At 33.8% G+C, this 25,138-nt stretch overlaps 2 protein-coding genes across 4 annotated transcripts; one reads left to right on the top strand and one right to left on the bottom strand.

The window, feature by feature from the left end:
• The first annotated feature begins 808 nt into the window (after positions 1–808).
• Positions 809–23,591, top strand: LOC132757729 (fumarate hydratase class I, aerobic-like). 2 transcript variants are annotated; one of them, XM_060749105.1, is made up of 13 exons: positions 809–964; positions 2,555–2,726; positions 3,559–3,686; positions 11,198–11,336; positions 11,964–12,064; positions 12,490–12,696; positions 15,277–15,403; positions 16,474–16,664; positions 17,894–18,004; positions 18,607–18,813; positions 19,729–19,848; positions 20,514–20,631; positions 22,722–23,591. In XM_060749105.1, exons 1-13 carry the CDS (start codon positions 959–961, stop codon positions 22,820–22,822), a joined length of 1,728 nt encoding a protein of 575 aa, XP_060605088.1. In that variant the 5' UTR covers positions 809–958; the 3' UTR covers positions 22,823–23,591. The 2 variants fall into 2 exon arrangements, with proteins under 2 accessions (XP_060605088.1, XP_060605087.1); XM_060749104.1 differs by lacking the exon at positions 809–964 and adding an exon at positions 1,727–1,844.
• LOC132757730 (uncharacterized) lies at positions 5,479–9,457 on the bottom strand. Of its 2 annotated transcripts, none has more exons than XM_060749107.1 (4): positions 8,375–8,500; positions 7,427–8,090; positions 6,681–6,818; positions 5,479–6,096 (listed from the first exon to the last, which is right to left on the bottom strand). In XM_060749107.1, the coding sequence occupies exons 2-4, from the start codon at positions 8,078–8,080 to the stop codon at positions 5,866–5,868; spliced, it is 1,023 nt and encodes a 340-aa protein (XP_060605090.1). In that variant the 5' UTR covers positions 8,081–8,090; positions 8,375–8,500; the 3' UTR covers positions 5,479–5,865. The 2 variants fall into 2 exon arrangements, with proteins under 2 accessions (XP_060605090.1, XP_060605089.1); XM_060749106.1 differs by lacking the exon at positions 8,375–8,500 and adding an exon at positions 9,330–9,457 and having other exon boundaries at positions 5,480–6,096.
• Positions 23,592–25,138: the final 1,547 nt, after the last annotated feature.

The following is a 25,138-nucleotide window of genomic DNA, read 5'->3' as shown; positions in this document are numbered from 1 at the left end:
CTTGTGATGAAGTAATCAGGCTAGCTTACGGAACGTCGGTGGTTCTACTCAAAATCCTGTTCGTGCCTGAAATAATGCACGGAAGAGCACCCGTGGTTTTCTTCCACCAGTAAAGTTCGAACGTCACTATATGACAGATAGGCCTACTGTGTCCGTGTGACTTAAAACTCAATCAAACAAAGTCTAAAAAGTTGTCATACTTTCCTGAAAGTGAACAACTGTCAAATATCAAAAGAAATGTCTTTTAAAAAAAAGGAAACGGAACATAAACCGTGTTTGATTGCAATTGAAAGCGCCGTCAAAATGTACAAGTATTACTAGTTATGAGTTAGTTCTGGCTTTCAAAACTTTATAAGCCGCTTTTTAACATTTTTGTTTTTCATCTGATGCGCCATTAAAAGTCGTGTCATAGAATATAAACGGGTACGCTGAAGACATTAAGCTGGTAATTAGTGTATGGGCCTTTTATTCCTAAAGTATGTGAATATATAGAGAAAATTTTGTTTAGTTTAGTGTAAGATCGAAATATATTTCACCAAGTGAGCACCAAAAGGTATATTTCACGAGTGGCGCACATATTATTATAGACGTTGAAATATGATTTTTTTTTCAAAACGGCTTATATTAAGTCTTTTTATATATATGATCAGTACATGTGCTGGGATTGACAAATATAGATTTTATTTGGATCTTACTCCACACCCCAAGTGTCTGTGCATTTATTTATATCGATTTGGTTAGTATAGTGTCGCCTATACATGCATTGATTATTTTTAATTGGTAGTTTCGATGAGCTGTCTTAAATTTCTGAAATTAATCCGCATTTAGAACTTCCCAACACGGAAGTAGTTAAGCGTTGAAAAATAAGGAGATACATTTACATGTATATAGTAAAAACGAAAGAAGTAGTTTTCATTTTACATATGAAAAACAAAACGAACAAGGGTAGCGGATAAAAATGTTTGTAAGTGTTTTTTATTATTATTATTATTGTTATTGCTGTTGTTGTTGTTATTATTATTATTATTATTATTATTATTGCTATTATTTTTATTGTTGTTGTTGTTATTGTTGCTGCTGCTGTTATTATTGTGTTGATTGGTACACAGTAAAAAAGCCTAAGCATTTTGGTATATATGTTTTAAAGTTGTATAGGCTTATTTCATGTTAACACTATGAATTAGAATGTGCTTTATAAACTGGAGTTTACCGCTCAGAAATAATAGCTAAATTTCTATATATTCGACATTGTTCACGTGTTTTTGCGTTTATAAAAGAGGAAAGAAAAAGAGAGAAGAAGAAACATACACGTTTAGATTGTTTTAGCCTTTTCGAAATATGCTTCAATTTTGTAATATGTTATATGCTTGCAACATCATGGCATATATAACATCCCTACTAAACTGGTTCTATCACATATCACCTTATGATGACCTGTTTAAATGAGAGACCTTGCCATTCTTCGATTTTTTCAAAAACAAGCATGTTCTCTGAAAACGGATAATTTTAGGAAAAGCGTTTACCTCTTTCATCTTTCTTTTGGACGAGGTCTCTACAATGGAAGTGTCGGGGGATCTCATTTCATCATATCACCGAAATGCGAAATTAATAGCCAACGTTTATTAGGGGTGCATAATAAAGCTTGCGTTAAATTTTTAAAGGCACTTACGGTCTTCCGTAGTCTGACCATCATACAGTGATAAACAGATAATGTACGTGAGATAACTCTATCAGGCTTGACCTAATAAAGTTTATGCTACAGTATATATGTTAAACTTTAAAATGCTGGATTTCATTTAAATTAAATTTCATGATTAAATATGAATATCGTTAAAGTTCAGACAGTGAGTATATAAATTTCCTTATGATTTAAGTCAATATAGGCATACAGTAGAGTACCTCAGGGCGCTTTTTTGACTTTTTTGCGGTACGAAGGATGACAATTCCTTTCATTATTATTATTATCAATTTCAAGTAAAGTGCACATAATAATTCATACAAAACATAAACATACAAGATCAATTCTAAAATCGTTCTTTTTTCATTTGTTACTAATGCTATAGAAATGCACTCACGGCATTTATATGGTGGGTGATTTGTGCCTGGCGTCCCGCGGGGCGAACATGCTACAAAATCACCACTTTGTTGTATTATCGTGTTGTCGCATGAGCGAGTGTACGACAAATATTGACTTATCGTATTTTCGTGTTTTCGCCCGGCGCCCCGCGGAGCGAAAATTCGACATGGCACAAATCAGTCACCATACATGTATGAGCTAACTAGCTCACCAGATAGTGCATATTAATTGAGCCTCGTCACGACAAAACCAACATAGTGCGTTTGCGACCAGCATGGATCCGGACCAGCCTGCGCATCCGCACAGTCTGATCAGGATCCATGCTGTTCGCTGTCAGTTTCTCCACTTGTAATAGAGTTGGTAAGCGAACCCATTATGTTGGTTTTGTCGTGACGCGGCTCATTTATTAAACCATTTCAGTTATCATTAATTTTTTTAAGCAACAACATAAAATTCTTGAATCCGTACTGAATTCAGAAAGCAATGGGATGGATAAAAACTGGACTCAGGTACAGGAAACCGGTTTATCAAACCTGGTTACGGACAATAGCATGCACAGCCAGTGCCAGGTCAGATGCAAAACCGTTCCATTTCCAGGATATACTTGCCCTGGAACGACCACATGATGTAAAATGGAAGAAACTCACAGGTACATATTAAAACGTTTTTTTCTCGAATATTAACACTCATAAATATTATTTGTTATAAATTAAAATAAAATTATTGATATACTGAAGTGATCTGCCAGATTTCCATTGTTTGAGTGGCTAGTGGCTTTTCAATCCAGTCCCAATCTATTTTACTTCTCTTGCAAGCTAAGTTCTATCAGAGGTAATGTTGAATGTCACACTTTTGATACTATACTTCAAAAACAACAAAAAATGTTTATCAATATAATTATAATCAAATGATCGCCACTGTTAGGTTATTTCTAAATCAGCTTACCAGCTTACAACAGTAAAGATCCTGTTTGTCGTAATTGAGGTTGTATACCACACTTAGGTGAAAATTTACATATGTATATAATTATGCTTCTAAAACAATTTTCAAACATCGAAAAATAGGTAAAATATGTACTGCAAATATTTGTCCACATTATATGTAAATATTAAAATATATGCATTCATTACTTATTGAAAAATTTAACATGGACTTTATAGAAAATAAATTTCTAATTACCTCCCTTTATTATCATGACATAAATTTGTTAATATCTTTACAAATAATGCTTTTTGGAACTTACGATATTGATAAATTTTCATTTGAGCATTATATATGTGATATAAAACCATAAAAATGAGTTAAAGGATCTTTAATTCTTAGGCACACTGTGACATGCCGAATCTCACGAATAAAGAAAAAATGAAAACAGAAACATAGACAAATAAAATGTTAATGATTAAGCGGTGTAAAAAGTTTTGAATTTCAGAACTATCTTAACCCCTGTTTATTTCCTTGATCTTGATTTTTATTACGTGTAGACGCCTACGTTGAAAAGGTACAGCTCGGCGACCATCAATTTCTGAAAGTTGAACCACAGGCTTTAACATTACTGACTGAGCAAGCAATGACTGATATGGCACATTTGTTCAGGACCAGCCATTTACAGGTAGGGTAATAATTACTACATCATCACGTTTACATTCACAGAAATAAAGACAAATTTCAAACATGAATTTCTTTAAAAGTTTTTAAGCAATCAAGAAATATTTTTTTGCAATGCACCCATTAAACCATGTAAAAAAGAATTATCTGAATCTGAATCGCGGTATTAATTTGTGCTTGAAGTAAAAGGGCGTCAAACAGAGAGTATGCCTAAACAATAGGCGAATATTTTTTTAATTAGGTACTTTTTTAACTAAGCGTAGCATCGTTCTATCGGCATATTTTCATATATTAATACTTTAGCGGCACAAAATAATACTGTATCAATACATTCATATGTGTATATTTTTTCACAAAGCTGCAATAACACCACATACTCTTGTGAAAATCTGTATTTTTCGCACTCCGCGCGTTCATTCTGTCCACCTTTATCCGATGTGCGATTCCACGCATGCGCGTGACGAGACTTTAAGCTAAACTAAAGTGTCCGATCCTTGTAATGTTAATCCGTGATGACACGTAATGTAGGATAGTGATTTGTTTAAATGATAACATTAATTTTTAAAGGGACTCCGATGAGGTTTTTTTGACATTATTGGACCGGAAATGATTTTTTTCGAGATTAATGCTCTATTTAATGTAGGTCAAGACCAGTAATCATTAATTTATGACGAGCGAACACTCATGATATCATGGCAACTGTAGTAAAATGCATTCGTGATATGAAATATGAGTCGGCAGAGAAGAACGTGGTACAAAGCAAATCAAACTGAAGTTTGTTTTAAATTTAAAGGAACTCTGCTGAGGCCCAGAGGCATAAAACATTAAATTTGAAAATCTTACAAATATCAAGTGAAACACTAAAAATGGAAAATTCTGCAAAGGATAACAAAGAAATATACCCAGAATGAAATTAAAATTGACAGTTGTTGTGTGACTACTTGCCGACTTTTGAGTGCAACGTTTATATGTATATAGATAAAAAATAATCCTCATGAGCATATTGTGAAAAATGGCTGTTTTCATTGAAATGCCCCCCCTGTTACAAGTTCAAACTGCTATGAAACTATGAAAAATGCTTCAATACTAATAAAACTTGGCACAAATGTTGACTGGACCATTGCCTTTGTAACGACATGCTCAGTCTTAAATTTCCTGTTACCATGGCAACGAGGGGACATCTCAAAAAAGCACAAAATCATTATTTTGCCTTGATTTTTCCAACAAAATTTATTTCAAAGTGCTGCAACTTCTCAAGGGATTGAGATAGAGTCAATGGTTTTTCAGCGTTGGTTGCACGTTACCTTATGATCGACCTGGGGTCATTTTTAGCCTCTCACAAGTCCAAAATTTTCTTGGCGATGTCAGAGAGGGACTACCGCCCCCTCCAAACCCCCCAAACAGAAGGGGGCACATCCCCCTTCTGGCAACCCCTGATGTATCTTTGGATGGGGGGGGGGGCGGCGCCGAAAAAGTGCTCACTTTTTTAGCAACATTTCTCAAACGAAAACATGTGTTTGGGGCCCAAATATAACATTTTTTCACTATTTGAGGCCTAAAAGAAGGGGGGCGGGGTCGAAAGTGCGTTATTTAGCGTATATATGAGGTAAAGGGTTAACAAAAAATGATGAAAAACTGTGGCATTACCCAAAATCTAGTTTTTCCATGTTAACATGTGGTCTTTCACCTAATTTTGGTGAAAAATTGTTGTTTGGAACATTTTTAATTTTTTTTAGTTAAGAAATAACAAACTCTATGTATATTCGGAATATTCATATACATAGAGTTTGTTATTTCTTAAACATTATTATTTTATCTTTTTAACACTGCACAAGGAACATTTATAACAAGGAACATTTAATGTTTAAGAAATAACAAACTCTATGTATATGTATATTCCGTATACATATATTTATATAGTATATTCAAAATGCAAAAATCCTTGTCTTATATATAAGAATTTATAAAAAAAATATACCACCAAATCGACATGTCAGACCTGTAACGTCACAGGTCACATTTTGTTTATTTTTATAATTGTCATATCTGTATTTAATGGCTGTATATAATTTTCAAGATGATGAAAATTGTATTTTGTGTACAATGAAGCAGTATATATATTGCAAAACGGGTCAATTTACTGACAAGGATCTAAAAATAGGATCAATTGATACAGTAGATCATTAGATATGTCCATTTGCATATTTCTTTTCTAAATCCTCCTCTTCAGACAGGGAAACACATGTAGATTTCTTCCACACCGGCTTAAAATCATCTCCATTTGGTTTGCCGTCGTTAAAATCGTACTGTAACATACCAGATAACTTCAACACTTCATCCGTACGACGTATTTCTGACAGCGTTGGTTTAGCAGACGTCAGTTTCTGCAGTGACCCATCTTGATACTTAAAGCCCTAAATGGTTTAATTAAGAAAAAAAAATAATAAAGAAAAACATGCCTTTTCTTTGTTATTAAAATAAAATTCAAAGTTTTGCTTTTAAGAAATTCGAAATATGATTCTACCATCCTGGTGTGTCCTTATGTAAAAGTTCAAACAGAACTGTGTTCCTATTTGCTATGAACAAATCCTGCCAAAATATTCATTGTGCCACGGATATGCATGGGCTACATTGCAAACAATTACAAACTATTGTGAAAACTACAGTGTGAACTGAATAGTGTTTCCTTTCAAAAAGCTATATTTTTCATCATTTTATCATAAAAACGGAAGAAAAACTTGTTTTACCAAGGATATTTAAAAAGTCACAGTGATGTTCATTTACCGATAGCTCACTCATACGGAAGCGACTCACACGGATTTGTTAGACGTATTTTATTGAACATCATTTTTCGTTTCGGGTGGATAACATCAATTTCTGTTTCGGTTGAATATGGCGTGGTCCGTTTACAATGTCTTTTAAATGCAACACAATCTCTGTTCCATGTGTAAATTATTTAGAATATCGTTTGTTTTAAAAGGTATTATTGGTTTATTACCTGTGATGACCAGTGTGTAGATAGATCGTGCGTATTGTACATATGCTGATGTTTCTGTATATCTTCTTTATTAGCCCATATAGCTGGTGTCATTGATATAAATGTCGCAAAACGCCATCTTCCAGGATTGTTTCTGTTCTAAAATGAAACAAATTTACCATCCGTATTATAAAATCATTTTAACACTAACGCGACATATCACCATGACATCTTAAGGGTTTTTACCAGTACTTTGAATGGTACTTACGTCCTCCAGTTTTTGGTAAAATACTGATGGTCAGTTATTTTACATACACTTAATTGTTATTGAAGTACCTTCTACTAAGAACAGCAATTAATACGTGAAACATCTTAAAGAATTAAAACACTCAGCAGATGTCTTAGATGAATAAATAACATAAACGGCAGAAGATTTTAATGTTTCTTCTGATTAAAATTATATGTCAACAATAGCTTGTTGAAATAAATGTATTATATTTAATTGGATACATAAACCCTTTGCCTTCTGGTGGCAACCAAGGCCAATGTACACCAAATTAAGTCTACACAGCGATACCATCTTGTCATGGTCTGCTCTTTTTACTGTTCAGTCAATACATGTTTTGAAATGTTCCTTAAAAATTACAACAAAACTGAAAGCTGGACCATTTCATTAAAGATATTTATCGTGGTAAAAGTTGAACATGTACTTACAGTGATTACTATAAATTTTAAGTCTGTGTGGGTAATTCAAGAAAATAGCTTACCTTAAGAGGTCTTGCATTTGCATGGACTAGTCTAGAGTCCCAAAGAGCAAGGCCGCCTTTAGGTACAGGCACACGAACAACACTGCATCCGATATTTTTAAAATATTCAACGTCGTTTTCTGACAAATCAAAATGGCAACCGCACCTACGAGCGCGTTCAGCGCACTCTGGGAATTTTATAAAAAAATCTTCTAACTTTCTATGTGATCCTTCCATTACTTGGAATGTCCAGTCGTCTTTTTCTTGTTCCTCTAAATACAACGCACCTTGATATGCATGCAGTCCGACTCTGGAAGGAGTACTATCGGCATGAAGCCAATGTTTAGAAGGGTCATCAAAATCTTCAATTCCATCTTCAGGAGGGCGACCGATGGCGATAGCATCATAACTTGTTAAAAGTTTCTCTGTCTTCCACAACTCTGAAAACACCGGCTTTGCTTTAAGTCTTAGACGCCATGTGGTGTCCATATGTCCAACATTGTATCCCCATATTATTGAATTATAGGTTTCCGGAAAGTAACTGTTGTTTCCGAAACTATTGAGCCAGGTTTTATATTCGACAATCGCTTGGTCGCTTTCTTCTTCAGTCAGCACATTCTTTACTACAGTAAAACCTTTCATATCAAGCTCATTCCAGTTCTCTACTGAAATCATTATCCTTTGTCTGAAATGCACATCAATCTAAAATCGATACGCGGAAAAATAACACTCTTTAGATAAGTAAGATTAAATGGGTTGACACATCAAGTTATATCTTCGCAATGTTTTAACCCACATTATTATATTCTATATACTTATGTTGTATTATATTCTTTTAAACAGATACAATGTATAAGGAAACTTGTCATCGAAGAAAATTCAACTTTCAATATGCGCTATCACTTTTACCCTTATGTTAATTCTACAATATAACTATTTATAATACACCACGCCTATAATGTAATTTACCTCAGAATACCTCAGTATACGACTCTATAAATAATACACGACCATATAATGCAATCTTAGTCCAACGTCCGTATACCTCAATTTACCTCAGTATATGACTCCATAAAATAATACACGACCATATAATGCAATCTAAGTCTCTATATATAATACAATCTACGTCTGTATATCTCAGTTTACCTCAGTATACGACTCTATAAAATAATACACGACCATATAATACAATCTAATTCTCTATAAAACAATTAAAACAAATGCGGATCAAGAATAGTTGTTGAACCTTGTAAGACATAATTATAAAGAGAAAAATCGGATGGTCACGAAAAATCGGACGTTATGACCAACGAACTGTCATGTTAATATTCCAGACACATAAGGCCAGCGTCTCCTCCTCAAACAAATGATGTTAGGAATGAAAATTAAATATTTCTTTCTAAAGTAGTATGTAAGTATAAGCAATATAAATTATGTTATGGGAAAAAGATGTTATATTATCTGATATTATTAGAAAATAACCAAGTTTATACAAAATAGTTAAGTGGTTGTATGGTCACTTGTGGTTGTATTGTAAGATACCTTCACCAATAACAATGCACGTAAGATAATTTAAGTCCATTTGACTTACTTATATTTGTAGATTAGCGTTATTACTTCAAGAGACCAGTCCAGTCGGCTTAAGCTTACTGTCATATATAAGCCCTAATGATTATAGGAATTTCACAGATGTTTTCAATTCATGTTGCTGAAATGATTTAGCATACAATGTATTTATTTTATATTCTTACGGGCTTCTATCACTCTGTATCAGCCGAGATAGTAATATTACTTTTTTCCTATAAATTTGGTTTTTTTTTATTGTTTTACCCATTTTTTATGAATCATTTTTTTATAATGAATTGCGATTTTACTCAATCCATATTAAAAGGTTGAAATATGTTATTTAAATTTCACTCACCAGTTTTGCTTTTTTATCCACAGACACTAGTTAGTCGAAATTATAAACCTAGATTTTACATTGAAAACTTTTCAAGCTTTAGTTTTGATGATATTCATGAACATGTCTAACGTGACAACCACCTCGTGTATATACATAGACATGCTCGCTACTTAGAAAAACAGCATAAATAATTCATATCGGTTTTGACATCTCTAGACTGTGCTTTCTTCGTACATTTCTTAATAATTGAAACACAATTAGAAATACCTTTTATTCATGAGTGCAGACTGTAACGATATTTTTAGTGTTAAGTTATTTCGGCTCTTGACTTATGAGAAACAGTTACTTTCGAAAGCCGGTGCTAGAGGGTGTGAGGGATGTTGCATTTTTCATTATCCCGCATAAAAAAAATTCAATCAGACCGAATCTGCAATTTTCCTGTAAGTTAGTTGTGATTGAGGCTTTTGAGATCACTTTTTTCCAGATTTTTATTCACAACAAAATGTGTAGAAACAGCAAAGCAGATATGACCATGTAGGTGTATACTTACTTGCAATATCAAACACGAAACTTGTGTATAATATTATAGTAAATGTATTTTTACAAACGGATATTGTTTGAACATCAAATCTATAGTTTCCTTTTGGTTGCATTATGGTTAATTGCTATTACAACCCAAGATAACCCACAATTTGAACAAATGTGTCATACCATCGGCTCATCTGCTAGTGCATGGAGATGGGTTCTGGTACCAAGAAGATGGTGTCCAATGCCATCGGGCCAAGATAGTGAAAGAATGGCACTCCTAGAACAGCTTTATGTGCTTGGAGAACTGACCACAAGAGTCTCAAGACCTCAAGCCCATCGAAAACTTGTGGCATCACATCACAATGAAGCCTGGGAACAAGCATCATGGTAATTTGAGAGAACTGTCAATGTTTGTGATTCCTGGTATGAGTTGACAGTTAACAGATGTAGAACATTAGTTCAGAGTATGCCAAGAAGAATTCAAGCCATTTCGGCAGCTAGAGGTGGACAGACCAAGTACTAACTGTGTGATGCTGTCTGTACTGCTGTTTGTTGGTTGTTGTGCTATTAGTGTAAATGGCACAAAATTTGGCATTTGATACTTTTAATCTAAGTTGTGCATAGTTTTTTTGTGATGATATATGGTATGAATGGATTATTATGTATCATTATACATTCAAATAGAATTAAATTGAGCATTTTGTCAAGAAGACTTATTTTTATTGACTTGTCTCCAGACTTTTGATGGGCATATATATATATTTATATAATTGAGCCGCGTCATGACAAAACCAACATAATGGGTTTGAGACCAGCATGAATCCAGACCAGCCTGCGCATCCGCGCAGTCTGATCAGGATCCATGCTGTTCGCTATTAGTTTCTCTACTTGCTACATGGTCTGTAAGTTAACAGCATGGATGCACAGGCTGGTCTGAATCCATGCTGGTCGCAACCCCATTATGTTGGTTTTGTTATGACACGGCTCATATGATTATGATTATTCTGGGAAAAACAGGATGAGAAAATGACCTCAGTTGGTATAACCATTATGGTTCAATCATGACATACGAATTGTCCGAAATTGAATTATCAAATAGCTGGTACGAGTCATTTAGATAGCGAGTTCAATATCAGATCATGGTCTTTCAGATTTTATTTTAAAATTGCTTCAGTCAACTCTTTATTATACATGTATATGGAAATGAAACATTTATTCATGAACGTCATGCGTATGTATCTTTGCGGCTTGCCTGACCATTGCTCTATTGTATTCATGTGTCTATCTGTTGTACAATGCCATACACAAACCGATATCATTACCCGAATGTTGAAAATTTTTCTTTGATTTTTTTTCAGCAATTATCAAACATTTTGAAAGATCCTGAGGCATCGGGTAATGACCGATACATAGCAATGGAAATGCTGAAGAACGCATGCGTATCGGCAGGAATGGTACTTCCGGGGTGTCAGGACACCGGGACGGCTATATGTATTGGTAAATCGCAATTTCAGAAAACTTGTAAAATTCATCAATCTGAAAACCCTTTTATCACGTTTATTTATAAATTAAAGATTGTAGCTCAGCCGAATGTGAAGCTGTTTCTACATGTACAAATAAGAGTTTTTTTTATGAAATATTCAAACATATGTGTAACAGGACTGTTTATGCGATTTTCGGTCTTTTTGTTGTTCACATAAAACTTGATATTTCGTTCATATGCCGTAAAGTTTAACGAAAACTTCATACATTATGTTAGACATGAGGCTGTTACATGCAACCTGGAAGTAACCTTCATTTAGCTTTATTTACTTCTGAAGTCGCCAAACAAAGGATGCATTTTTCACCTTATTTTGTATCACTGAATAATAGTAAGAACAAAAAGCATGTCCAATGATATGAACATTTATTTCCAAATATTAAAGTTACAGCTTAAATAATAATGAAAAAACGAAGATTTGAAAATTTGACCTTTGAGCTGAACGATTTGTGGTTTTTCACAAGATGATTTTTTTAATTCATCTTCTTCTTGTAAGTCAATCGCTATAGATACTACTACATTGCAAATGCTACGGTTGCATAAAATATAAACAGTTATCAGTTTAAACTTTGTTGCAATTTCAGGGAAAAAAGGACAATTTGTTCTCACCGATGGGAAGGACGAAGCGTCGGTATCACGTGGTGTGTATAATACATATACAAAACGAAATCTCCGTTACTCTCAGGTTTGTTGTCATGACATGTTTATGATTTACTAAATCAGGGCCTTTCAATTGTATTTGAAAATAGAACGACCAAACTTAGCTCTCGTGTTAAAATTCAATTTGTTATGTTTAACATATTTTTATTTACATTGCACTTGGAAGTACTAATCCCAACATATTCTTTATACACTGTTGCATATAGCATTCATTTATACAGTATTTCACTTATTGTATTTTTTAAAAAAAAAAACAACCAACACTTAGCTCTCGTGTTGTTTTAGTTCAGTATGTAATGTTCAGGATTGTTTTATTTAGATTGCACTTGAAGAGAAGAAAAAAAAAAACAACAACATAATTATTGGATATACACTGATGCATATAGCATTCATACACATTTAGATTGAATGTGTTTTTTTGATTATTCAAAGCTGTGTTCTTTTCTAAAGGTTGCTCCATTAGACTTGTTTACGGAAGTAAATACGAGAACAAATCTACCTGCGCAAGTGGAAATTTACGCAACCGGAAGTTCCAAATACGACTTCCTGTTTATGGCCAAAGGTGGCGGCTCAGCAAATAAGACTTTCCTGTATCAACAAACAAAAGCTCTTCTTAATCCTGAAAAATTATACAAATTTATTGACGAAAAAATAAAGGTAAGTTGTTTTTTAAGATAAGAAAGTTAACCATATATAAAGCATATCCTTTATCTAACAAAAGTAAAAAATCTTTATATAAAGAATGGCGAGCTCAAATATATAACGATATGCTGAGAGGGAATTATGACGGATATGAAAAGTGCCGGCGGAAGTTGGTTATTTGGCTTCAAAACAGATTAAATAAAAAGGCCACTGACCATAGTATAAAATTTGTCTTCGAATTATTCCTTTCTACTTTTGCAGACAGTAACAAATAATGATTAAATAGCAGGAGACTCTAAGATCCAACATTTTTAGTTTAAACAATATTTTATTTCTATTTTACAACATATATATGTACAGTAAGCATATATAAACACACTGATATATTTCGTGGATTGGAAAACAAGTCAAATGTGACTTATGTAAATTCCTTTCCACACATAATGTACTTGCAATAACAAATATGCACATATTTGGTTAGAATAATACAGAAAAGCGTAATCATATAAATAATTAAAATAAATAAATTTGTTAGAACAATATTATCTAGAGTAGTAGAATAAGAAAACTTCTGTTTCAAGATTGTTTCATAATATTGGGAAATTACTCCAAACAATTTCTGTTACAAAGTAAAATATTGTTTTTAACTAGTATTCGATTTAAGTTAGTTTTTTCAAATGATTATGGTTAGAATGTTTCGAGAAAAAAGGGAATAAAATATTTAAATGAAGTTTTGAATTTAGGTAAAGAATAGAGAATATATGTCTGCACACAATATTATCGGGAAGTGATGGACAGAAAAAAAGTTGATATTAGTTAGTAAAACGTTTGGAAGCTAGGGTAAACTGTTGTACTTTAAGAATGATTTTCTCGTTCGTGTTACAGCTCGCGCGCTCGTCTCCGCACAAGAGATTGTTAAGTGTCAAGGGATATGGTAGGGGGCGTAAATACATGCTTCTGATGATGTCATAGCGAGGACATGAAAATAAAAAGTGATGCACGGTCTCTATTTCGCTACATAGGCATAATGGAGACTGGATAATATACTTTCTATGAAGGGCAAAGTTCAGGGAGCTACAATCTAAACGAAGACGTGCGTGCAATATTTGGCCTATACGACTTCCTACATTAAATAAAGGGGAGGCTTTTGTTTTGTTTTTATTAAGGCACCGTTCCAACATTTTTAAACGATATCAATGAGAAAAATGAGCCAAAGTTCATGGAAAAAGACCATTTTCCTAAATGAGTTCTCATAGAGTTCCATTCTCATAAAGTTCGTAAATAATTATAACAATCGGAACTTTTCGGCCCTTTCCGTCAGTCTTCGGATAAGGACGGTTATTATGAATAACAGCCGAGGATGTTACGATTTTGTTTATATATTGTGACTTTTCTGTATTCGGTCATCGAGTTATCAACATCTCTATGATCCCAAAGCATTGCTGCAAATAAACATAATCTTCAATCCCGTATGTGTACAATGTACTTTACTATAAGAAATAAGAAATACCATTTGACGTTTGTTTTCTGTAGTGGTGTAGGAATACCAAATCACTTAATAAGTAAAAATCATTAGCGCCTACGTTCAGTTGAGTAATTTCTCAGAAATACTGAAATTTATTAATTTAAAAACGTGCTTTTATTTATCAAATCAAATTTACAGCAGTAACTTTTTTCTATGAAAACCATACTTGAAATGATTTGTGGAAGAATAGAACGATAGTTAAGATATTTTCTTCCATAAACACATGATTTAATAACATTTCGTGGTTTGAAATTTCAATATTTTACAAGTTTATCTATAAACAGCTTTATGAAATGTGATCCCACTTTTTAAAAGAGATAAATTATATCAGTTTTATTTCTAAAGTGTTTCTTATTATATTTTTTCTGAACTTTCTACGCATACGTGTCGCCATTAAAAATAAATTAATATATACCAGTGCAAAGAAAAGAAGTCTTAAATATGTTTCAAATTTGCCATTGTTTAAATAGTGTACGTATTACATATACAATAAGTGTATATTTCATACAAACTAAAACGTAAGTGTACTGGCTTTTTTTGTTATAGTATTTCAAAATTGAAAAAAGTACAATGTTAATAATTATTTACATATAAAGTACAGTGTAAGAAAGTACATTTACTTTTTTTCGTATAAACAACTTTATGGAATTATATCTTGATCGAAATTTCGAACCTATTCAGGATCGAAATTTCGAACCCATTCAGGAACTTTGATTTTTTTCATGTGAGGACGCTATCCAGCTAGCTGACTGAAGGTCGGTGGTTTTACTCAGGTGCCCGCTCGTGCCTGAAATAACAATGCATGAAGGGCAACTGTGGTATTCCTCCATCGAAGACAATGTTCGTGAAGATGGCTGATGGCCTAGTAGCCTGAACTTGGCAGACTAACAGTCGAGCAGCCTGAAGTTGGCAGCCACGCAGCATGATTTGGTAGCCTCGCAGCCTGAATTGGCAGCCACGCAGGAAAGTCACCATTTTGCGGTGTCGGCGTGGTTTTAAATCTCACCAAACATACAAACAAAGACAATTATTATCTTATATTGAATTTTGTTAATATGTATTTCTTCCAGACATTAGGGACACAAGCATGTCCGCCGTACCATCTTGCTGTGGTGATAGGTGGGACTTCAGCAGAGTTCAACCTAAAAACTGTCAAACTAGCAACTTGTAGATATTTGGATACACTACCAACCACTGGTAAATATACCAACATGACATTTGTATATCTTTTTATTTATTAAAATATAATGCCTAGGTATTAAGTAACTAAAAACGTATGATGTTTTCTTTATTTATTTTTTAGACGCAATTTTCAGACGTGTGCCACGTCAATACTTTGAGGTTTATTGCTTCACCATGCGTCCAGACGAGGCAAAATATTACAATAAAATCAAACCTGAGTAAAATAGAGTAAGAAATAATGATTTGGGGGAAAGTAAAACGGTATAAGATTTAAGTAATAATAAACTTGTTATGGGCGATTAATGATTGATTTTCACAATTTTTAATCCATATTTCTACAGAGTAACTTTTTTTTCATTATTGTACTGCGTTACTAAAATTAGACCTCATTTTGATAATTTACTTGATTTGTTATTGCTGTTTGTAATGTCTAAATTGTTTTATTTTGGCTACTTTACAATATTTTACTTTTAAATACATTTTCAAAATTCTCATGAAAAGTAGCATGAATCTGGAGACATGTGCTTTATACGGTGACTGTACAACTTTACTGGTGGAGGGATACTCAGGCAAGAACAGGACTAAATAAAACAAATTGGTTTCCATAATCTGGCTTGATAGCTTGGTAATATGTAAAAAGTAAAAGGTCTATTGTCGAATTCAAACTTGTAACGTTGAAGAATAAGAGACGTAAAGTCAGTGACCTTTTACCCCCTTGTTGAAGTCTTGAAAATATATACTTAATATTTTGTTTAGCTTTCCTTCACAGTATAAAACAAATTAATAAACTTTTTAAAGTAAAATAAACTTGTCTACATGTACCTGAACGTCCAACAGTTCTCTCAAAATATGTACGCATTTTTATACTTAATTAATACACTCCAAAATGTACCACGGCAATCCATGGCAAAAAAAAACACTGGAGTGAAGGTATGTACCCACGCATAGCCCCATAGAATTTTATTTAAATGTGATTTTTAACAAAGCTATGCCTACATCTGTATATCATAATATGAAGACATAATATATTTTCCTTTCATTGAAAACAAATCGGTATAAGTTTAACACTTTATATTTTCTACAAGGAAATGAACATGGGCGAGCGTTTAGAGACATGGATGCGGAACAGGAAATACTGAAAATATCTCAAAGAACCGGTATCGGAGCACAATTTGGCGGGAAATATTTCTGCCATGACGTCAGAGTGATACGCTTGCCACGTCATGGTGCGTCATGTCCGGTTGGGATAGGTGTGTCTTGTTCAGCTGATAGACAGGTAGATCTATGTGATTAAATCAATATTCACACATAGTGTGAAATATAACATATTTTAAATATGTAAATTTGTTTCTCAGCAGCCCACATTGCGATGTTGTATACATCTTAAGGGCCCATTACGCTAAAGAAATATAAATCCCTTAAACTTACATTTAGCGCTAATTTCTTCATTACTTGAATGTTTTAAAAAACATGATTGCCCTTTCATTTCTGCATCGTCGGATACCCAAGGTTGATTAACATGTAACACAATATGTAATCAATGTTAATAGTTCGGCCGAGGATATCCGTCGATGTCATTTCTAAGGCCTAATGGGCCTTCAACTGACATTATCCACTGTGCACACGCTCCCTTTATTTTATAGAGATTTACCATCTATTGATAATGTAAAAGATACTGTAAATGAATCTTTTTTATGGTTTTATATCTTAAATATGTTGTCATGAAGATTTATCAATATTGTAAGTTCCAAAAAGCATTTTTTGTAAAGATATTACCGAATTTACATTTCATGTAAGTAAAGGGAGGTAATTAGAAATTTATTTTTGATTAAGTCAACACTAAATTGTTCAGTTAGAAATGAATGCATATATATTTTAATGATTATTTATAATGCGGATAAACATTTGCAGTACATATTAAAAATATTCTGGGATGTTTGAAAATTGTTTGAGATGAATAATCATATTAATGTATATAAAATTTCACTTAAGTGTTGTTGCCTCCTTAATTACAACATACAGGGTATTTTAAGATGATAACTTGTTAATTAATTAGACTGAAGTTTTTCCATTAACCTGCTTAATTTGTTTGATGTTTTTATCCAGCTTTAAACATTGAAACACTCTTATTTCAAGTTGAAGGGATTTCAATGTTTGAACACAAAAATTGAGCTACCAAACACTAATAAAGAGCCTGGTCAGACTGCACACCACAGGCTGGCTTGAGCAAAGGCTTATCAGCAAGCTACGAGTTTACAGATTTATATTACATGTATTAGTAACAGATTGTTCGTAAATGCATTTTATAGATTTAGACTGTTTCCGGCGCGTGACACTCTGGATACCAAAAGTCATTAGGTGGAAATCTTGTTTATATCACTCATTTTACGGCATTTTTGCGCCAAGGAATTAATTTATAGAAATCTACCGCCATTTCAAGTGGATGAAGCATAAACACTTGGCTCTAATTTCACTTCGGTTTCATGTAAATCATTTTAATTTCAGATTTTAGGCTCTATTACTGAAGACGGCGTTTTTCTGGAGCAATTGGAAATTAACCCAGCCCAGTTTCTGCCTGAAATTGGAAATGATTCTCTCAGTGATGGTGTAGCGCAGGTAATATTTCGTGTTTAATTAAATAAAAATCAGATCTTATACATATAAAATGATAGCAGACTAATTACAATAAAGTAATCAGATTTATGCGAGAAAATATAATGATATTTGATTTCATTCAGTGTGTAATGTAAGTCAAAGAAAAATATGATTTTTTCGCTTGCTAGTTAAAAAAAGGTATTTTGTAATAAATGTAATATTGGCTGAAACCTAATTTATTAAGATGATTGAGTCTAGAGGTTTTACTTGACTTACACACGAAAACAAACAAAGTAATAACAACTATTAAAAAACGAGACCATTTTAGGTAGAAAAGAGGTATTGTTACAATCATGTCGGCTTTCCTCTTGCGTTCCCCAAACTTTAATGTTGATCATAGCGTTTTAAGTCCTTAGTGTGTTGTCTTCATACTAGGCCACAACAACCCTTCAAGTAACCAGGACTAAACTTGACCTTCATTTATAAATGATCTTGACATGCAAGGTCAAATGTCTAAATTTTGCTTAATCTTTGTTGATTTATATTATATGAGTTTAATAGATAAAATGTGCCAACATTAACGCATGGAAAATACACATTATTGACGCTTCATTATTTTACAGATAAACTTGAACAAACCAATGTCAGATGTGCTTTCCGAGCTAAATAAACTTAAGGTACAGTCTCGTGTAAATTTAACAGGAACGTTAATTGTCGCTCGTGACATTGCGCATGCCAAGTTGAAAGAGAGGCTAGATTCCGGTTCTCCACTTCCGGAATATTTTAAGAAGCATCCTGTGATATACGCTGGACCTTCAAAAACTCCAGAGGTACGTCGTCTTCATCATCTTCTTCTTTCATATCGTCGTATTCATCATCATCATCATCATCATCATCAACAAAAACATCATCATCATCATCTACAACAACAACAAGTTTTGATTAATCAAAATAAAAGATAATGATCTTTTTCTGCAACAACGATGGAATTATCATGGTGTTGACGACGATGATGATGACGATGGCGATAAAAAAGTTTTAAGTGCAGATATCAGTAAGTCAAATTAAGACTAAGACTGAGCATAGAGTACGTTTGGAATAAATGTCTTTCTTCTGAGTGTCAGAGAACAATAAAGGTTTGTGATATTTTCGTACTATTTTTATATAAACGGAACACAATTTAATATTTATAAACGATATACAACTTCATATAAACGATATACAATTTCATATAAACCATATGAGTGTATTTTTGTATAAAAATAATTCAGTAATTTGTTCCAGTACTTTTTCTAATTCAGTAATTTGTTCCAAGTACTTTTTCATATATAAATATTAAGATTAATCAAAACAATCTCCGGTTCAGCCTCCAATTATATTTTAAGAACATAAAATCCTTGGTATTGTAAACCATATAATTATTGCAACCTTAGCGCTGAAGTTAATAAGAAAAATATCTTGGAAAAGTACAATTTTGAAAATGAGCCGCGTCATGACAAAACCAACATAATGGGTTTGCGGACAGCATGGATACTGACCAGCTTGCGTATCCGCGCAGTCTGATCAGGGTCCATGCTGTTCGCTTACCAACTCTATTACAAGTAGAGAAACTGATAGCGAACAGCATGGATCCTGATCAGCCTGCGCGGATGCGCACGCTGGTCTGGATCCATGCTAGTCGCAAACCCCTTATGTTGGTTTTGTCATTGCGCGGCAGAAAAGATCTTGTATTTATAAATGAATAGGGTTTTGCGACGGGATCTATCGGACCAACAACGGGAGGTAGAATGGATCCATATGTTGACGAGTTTCAGCGGGCCGGCGGAAGTATGGTGATGATTGCGAAAGGAAACAGGAGCAAACAGGTCTAGCATGAAAATTATATTACACAAATCTGAATAAACTTGTAAATATACTTTACATGATGTTTTAAGAATGATATCAGGTCAAGGTCGATACTCCGATACTTATTTATTCGGTAAGAAACATAAGCTGCTTGTGGTTAATATTTAATATCTGACCTCGATACCTGACAGAGGCGTAATATTTTATACTTGACTGTTTCACGGAAGTGCGTTAATGTTACCACAGTGCCAAATGATGCCCAACAGCAGAGGGATGGCTACCTTTGCACAGAATGGTGTTTGCATAGTACTGCCAACAAAGTTGTAAAGTCCATTTAGCGTTTTAACTCTTACACTAGTCAAATTATCTGATCATAATGAAATATTTTACACAAGTTAAATTTTCGAAAGCTATAATATGTACATTTTCAATGATGACAAAAAAAAATCCACTCAATGAATGGATTTATTGACCTGTTTTTTTTGTTTAATTTTGTTATAAAGTCAGTTTATACAGCGAACTATAGCCAATTAAATAAGAAAACGATATTGCACGAACATTGCATTAATTCCTCGAATACTGCCGGAATTACACGGAAATTGTCGACTTTATACGGACATTACCGATCATTGACATTTCCGAAATAACTTTTTCAAAATTTTAATTTTTACCTCTTTATTTATAGGTCGTAGAGGCATGTAAGAAGAATGGAGGATTCTATTTGGCTTCTATCGGGGGTATTGCAGGAACTATAGCACAGGAATGCTTCAAATCTATAGAATTGTTAGAATATCCCGAACTTGGTAAGTTTTTAACGCGATGTAGAATATGTTCTATGAAATCTACATGTGTATGAATGGTGTACGTCTGGTTTGGCGGATGGACGTACAAGGCACGTATTTTAGTAGGCGGAAAACGAGTGTGCCTTCTTGATTGAAAATATGCAACTTTTTCCAATATTATTTTTATTGCCTTTTTCATTAGGCTTAGCTTATTAGTATGTAGTTCTCTACAAGACTACCTATCTGTTCTTTTGTTGAAGTGGTGTGTAAATATTTGACAGACCATAGGCATAAATTATTGACAGCATTTTTCGTTTTTTCACGGACTAACATTATGTTGTTGCCAAATCGATTAATTGGTGACAAAACAATCAGTATGACAATTCATGAAAGTCGTAAAAAAAGTTTAACACAATGGCGTTATCGTTCAATACTTATGCAATCAATGTCATGAAAATATTTGAATTAAAATTAGTTTCATATTAATGAAAGCATAAATGTAATTTATATTGCCGTTAGCAACAAGAATTTGAAACAAAGTTACCAACGTCCATCGCCTAAGTTTAACATGAAGCACAAAATTGCGCAACTTCAAAAGATTTCGGTATGTATCTGGACTTTCAGTATCAATGCTAGATCTGCACATGGAACAATAGAATCAAATAAAGAAATGGAATGAAATAACTCCTGTGTATGTGTCAATAGAAATACATTTGTACAGTAGTTTTCAACATTTCAACTTCACAAAATGTGACAAATACAAAATTTATTGTCTGTTACAGGGTGTATTTTGTGCCCGGTCCATACATTTTTCATCGATTAATGTATGTGGGCGCTTATCAGTGACATTTTATGTACTTTGGCCTGACTTGGTCTCATACCCAGTGACATACCATGTGAGACTTTGACCTCAAAATATGACCTTGACTTTGAAGGATCCAGGTGTTAAGCATGTGTTGTGCATTGTAAACATTTCTGCCGAGTTATAACAGAATCCCTTGATAAACGAAAAAGTTATGGACCGGACACAAAATATACCCTATAACATATAATGTTAAGCTTTGGCTACCAGCTGTGACATTGACCTTGGAGGTAGGTCTGGGTGTTGCGCGTGTCACATCGTCTTATTACAATAACAAACATTTGTGCCGAGTTATTTCAAATCCCTTTAATGAATGGCTTAGTTATGCTTAGAGACTGATGTTATTCATTTAATTAGCCTGGGAAGCCGCTTGTAAAAATCAAAGATGGCCGCTAAGTTCTAGAAGAATCATTTTCCATGTCAAAATGTATACTTTACGCAAGATGTGCACAATTTGCCCCATATTATGCACGCATTTTATTTACTCCATTAGATTCATTGCATGTGCTAATCCTATAACATGCTCTGTCATTCGATAGCTCATTCCAATTGGAGCAGCTTCGTCACTGTTCTTCATCTGTTAAGTGGTTTGTTGACCATGACGAAAACTTTTGATATTCTTTGTCATTTTGACGCTTATTAGATCTGCATAAAACACTGAAAAAAACTAAATTAGCCAAAACAAAACTATCAAAAATTTGAAAAGTTAACAGCCGTGTATAATTATTGACAGTCAATGAGGCCTATTGCATATTCTAGTCAAAATTTGTCTGAATTTCCCTGTTGTCTGCCGTTTCTATCGGAGAAAGGATAATTGCGGTTTCATCCACACCTACATTTGTTTATGTATATTAAGAAAATAATTTTAATTGTCTTAGGTTAGCTATAAATCACATTATCTGTACACACGGCAATATTTTTTCTGAACTTTTTAAAATTTCACAAATACATTATAGGTAATCTGGAGGCATGCTACATTATAGAAAGCTATCACTATACATGTATACTATATAACAACCTTTGTAGAGCGGCCCTCTGCCCTCAGCAACAACCTCCTAACAAAAGACAGTATGTCTCTTGCCAACAACAGATATTTTTATTTTTGTCTCTCAGATCGCTTTGCTAAGTAGAGGTTGCACTGTAAATGCGTATTGTGAAAGGGAAAAGCAAATACCTACAGAAAAATCTTAGAACAACCTAAATTATCTATCGTTGACGCTGATAATTATTGTTTCATTCCTTTTTTCAGGTATGGAAGCAATTTATAAAGTCGAGGTAGAGAACCTCCCTGCATTTCTAGTTATTGACGATAAAGGCAACGATTTCTTTAAGCAATGGAGAATTGATTAATTAACTGGCAAGTGAGAGACATTTACTCGAAAAGTGTGAACATATGAAATAAAATAAGACACCAATATCTTGTAGCTGTCGTAAATATCTATTTATAGAAATATGACCATTAAATTGACATTTTCTAAATATGAGCCGCGCTATGGCAAAACCAACATAATGGGTTTGCGACCAGCATGGATCCAGACCAGCCTGCGCATCCGCGCAGTCTGATCAGGATCCATGCTGTTCGCTTACAAACGCAATTACAAGTAGAGAAACTGATAACGAACAGCATGGATCCTGGGCTGGTCGCAAACCCATTACGTTGGTTTTGTCATGACGCGGCTCAAATTATTATTACTTATAGAAATTTCGAATAATTATACGAAATAAGCGTAATAAGGCCGAAACATTATCAGGAACTATCATGTACATGTATATACAGCGTTCATTACTGTTACCACAAACTGAACTGAACTGAACTTAACCAAAACCTTTGTATTTTCAAATTTACTTGACTGTCTCAATGAGTACACTTTTATATTGTAAGTGCATTTTACATCTTTCGTGCATATAAATGCATTTGACTGTATTTTTAACTTCTGTTGCTATTATATGTGATAAACATTGATATAACAAGTATATTTTAGTCCTACCTATGTGTATTTGGGTGCATCAGACGACGACCATTCTTTGGGCAGCATTTTCTGTGTGAACTCTAACAAATTTATACTAGTAATTATTACTAACTTTATGTTATAAATTATTAAAATTTACAAAATTGAAATGTTGTTTAAAAAATAACTTAGATCGCATTCTAATTTAGCACATTTATAGAATAGTCCGGGAATGGAATGAATCTATTTCTTCCCTGTTAATAGCGTGACTGTTCGCAGATTTTTTTTTTTTTTTTTTATGCGTTTATTTAAGGTCGCCGCCGGAAAGCCCATATGGGCGACCGTACACTCAAGTCGGGTCATCCTAGAGCGTCCCGCCGAGATTTTTCGTCGATTTTTTTCCAGCTTTATTGGTGGAGGAAGACCCCAGGTGCCCCTCCGGGCATTATTTCAGGCACGAGCGGGCACCTGGGTAGAACCACCGACCTTCCGTAAGCCAGCTGGATGGCTTCCTCACATGAAAGATTTCGACCCGAGTGAGGATCGAACCTACAGTGGTGAGGGACCTGTGATCTCAAGTCAACGACTTTAACCACTCGGCCACGGAGGCCCCTAACTGTTCGCAGAAAAGGGAGGGCTACGTGTATATTGTACACACACTGGCGTCGGCGTCGGGGTTTGTCTCACACTTTGGTTACGAAATGTGAAAAAGGAGTGTCATTCGATTAAATGGCGTCCAAGATGGCTGCCAGATTTTCAAATAATACATAGAAATACAATAATTCTCTCGTGTATTATTGACGCACTTTGTCGCTAGCTTCATGACGATAGTTGATAATCTGGTAACATATAACATGCATGGTATATGTATATAAGAGAGGGAGAATGGCGAATGGTAAAGAATAGTTAAATATATATTACATACGTAATGTTACGATTTGTCACGAATGTATGTTGAGTGGAATTTCTTATGAGCTCAGTGGAATTTTACCAACAATTTCAACTTTATTATGAATCAATTAAGCCTCTGCATTAAGACGCTTTATTTATAAAGCGTGTACATTTTACGATCGGTGGTAAGGTACATGTATATAATTATGCTGCAGATGGCGTGCATACAGTTGAGTATGATTGCGGTTAAAACTAATTAGTGCAGCATTAGCAAATGCACTTGTATTTCAAGTCACGTGACATATCCAGTGACAAGTTATCAGATATGTTTCATGAAATAAAATATCTTGGAAACGGTTTTGTTGGGGGGAAAAAGTGGAAGAATATTTAATTACTGTTAATTAATGCTATGTACTTAGCTACATACTTCTTTCTAATTTCTTAATCGGGTTATTACGAACCTTGTTTCATTATTTCTAATAGGATTAGATATTTTATTATCCCCTCATCAAGGCGTTACCTTGGAAATCAAGACACATAGAATATGCTGACTCAATCAGTAATATTTAATTAGGAAGGCTTAAAACTGTAGTAAAATTGCAATATCACGTATCATTGTGTGACATATGAAATCTGGGGCAATATTTTTTTGTTCCAGATGAAATACATTTTTATGGTCTTTTACTTTATGTACGTATCACACAACTAATGAGATTTGAATTTTAGTGGTTGTTTATTGCGTAAAGATAATTTTTTTTAAAGGTAAACCAAAATCATCATCATCATAGTCATCATCATCAACACCACCATCATCATCATCATCTTC

Source organism: Ruditapes philippinarum, unplaced genomic scaffold (assembly GCF_026571515.1).
Source record: "Ruditapes philippinarum isolate M1 unplaced genomic scaffold, ASM2657151v2 ctg790_1_1_1_1, whole genome shotgun sequence".
NCBI classification, from domain to species: Eukaryota; Metazoa; Mollusca; class Bivalvia; order Venerida; family Veneridae; genus Ruditapes; species Ruditapes philippinarum.
This window is presented reverse-complemented; position numbering and strand designations above follow the sequence as displayed.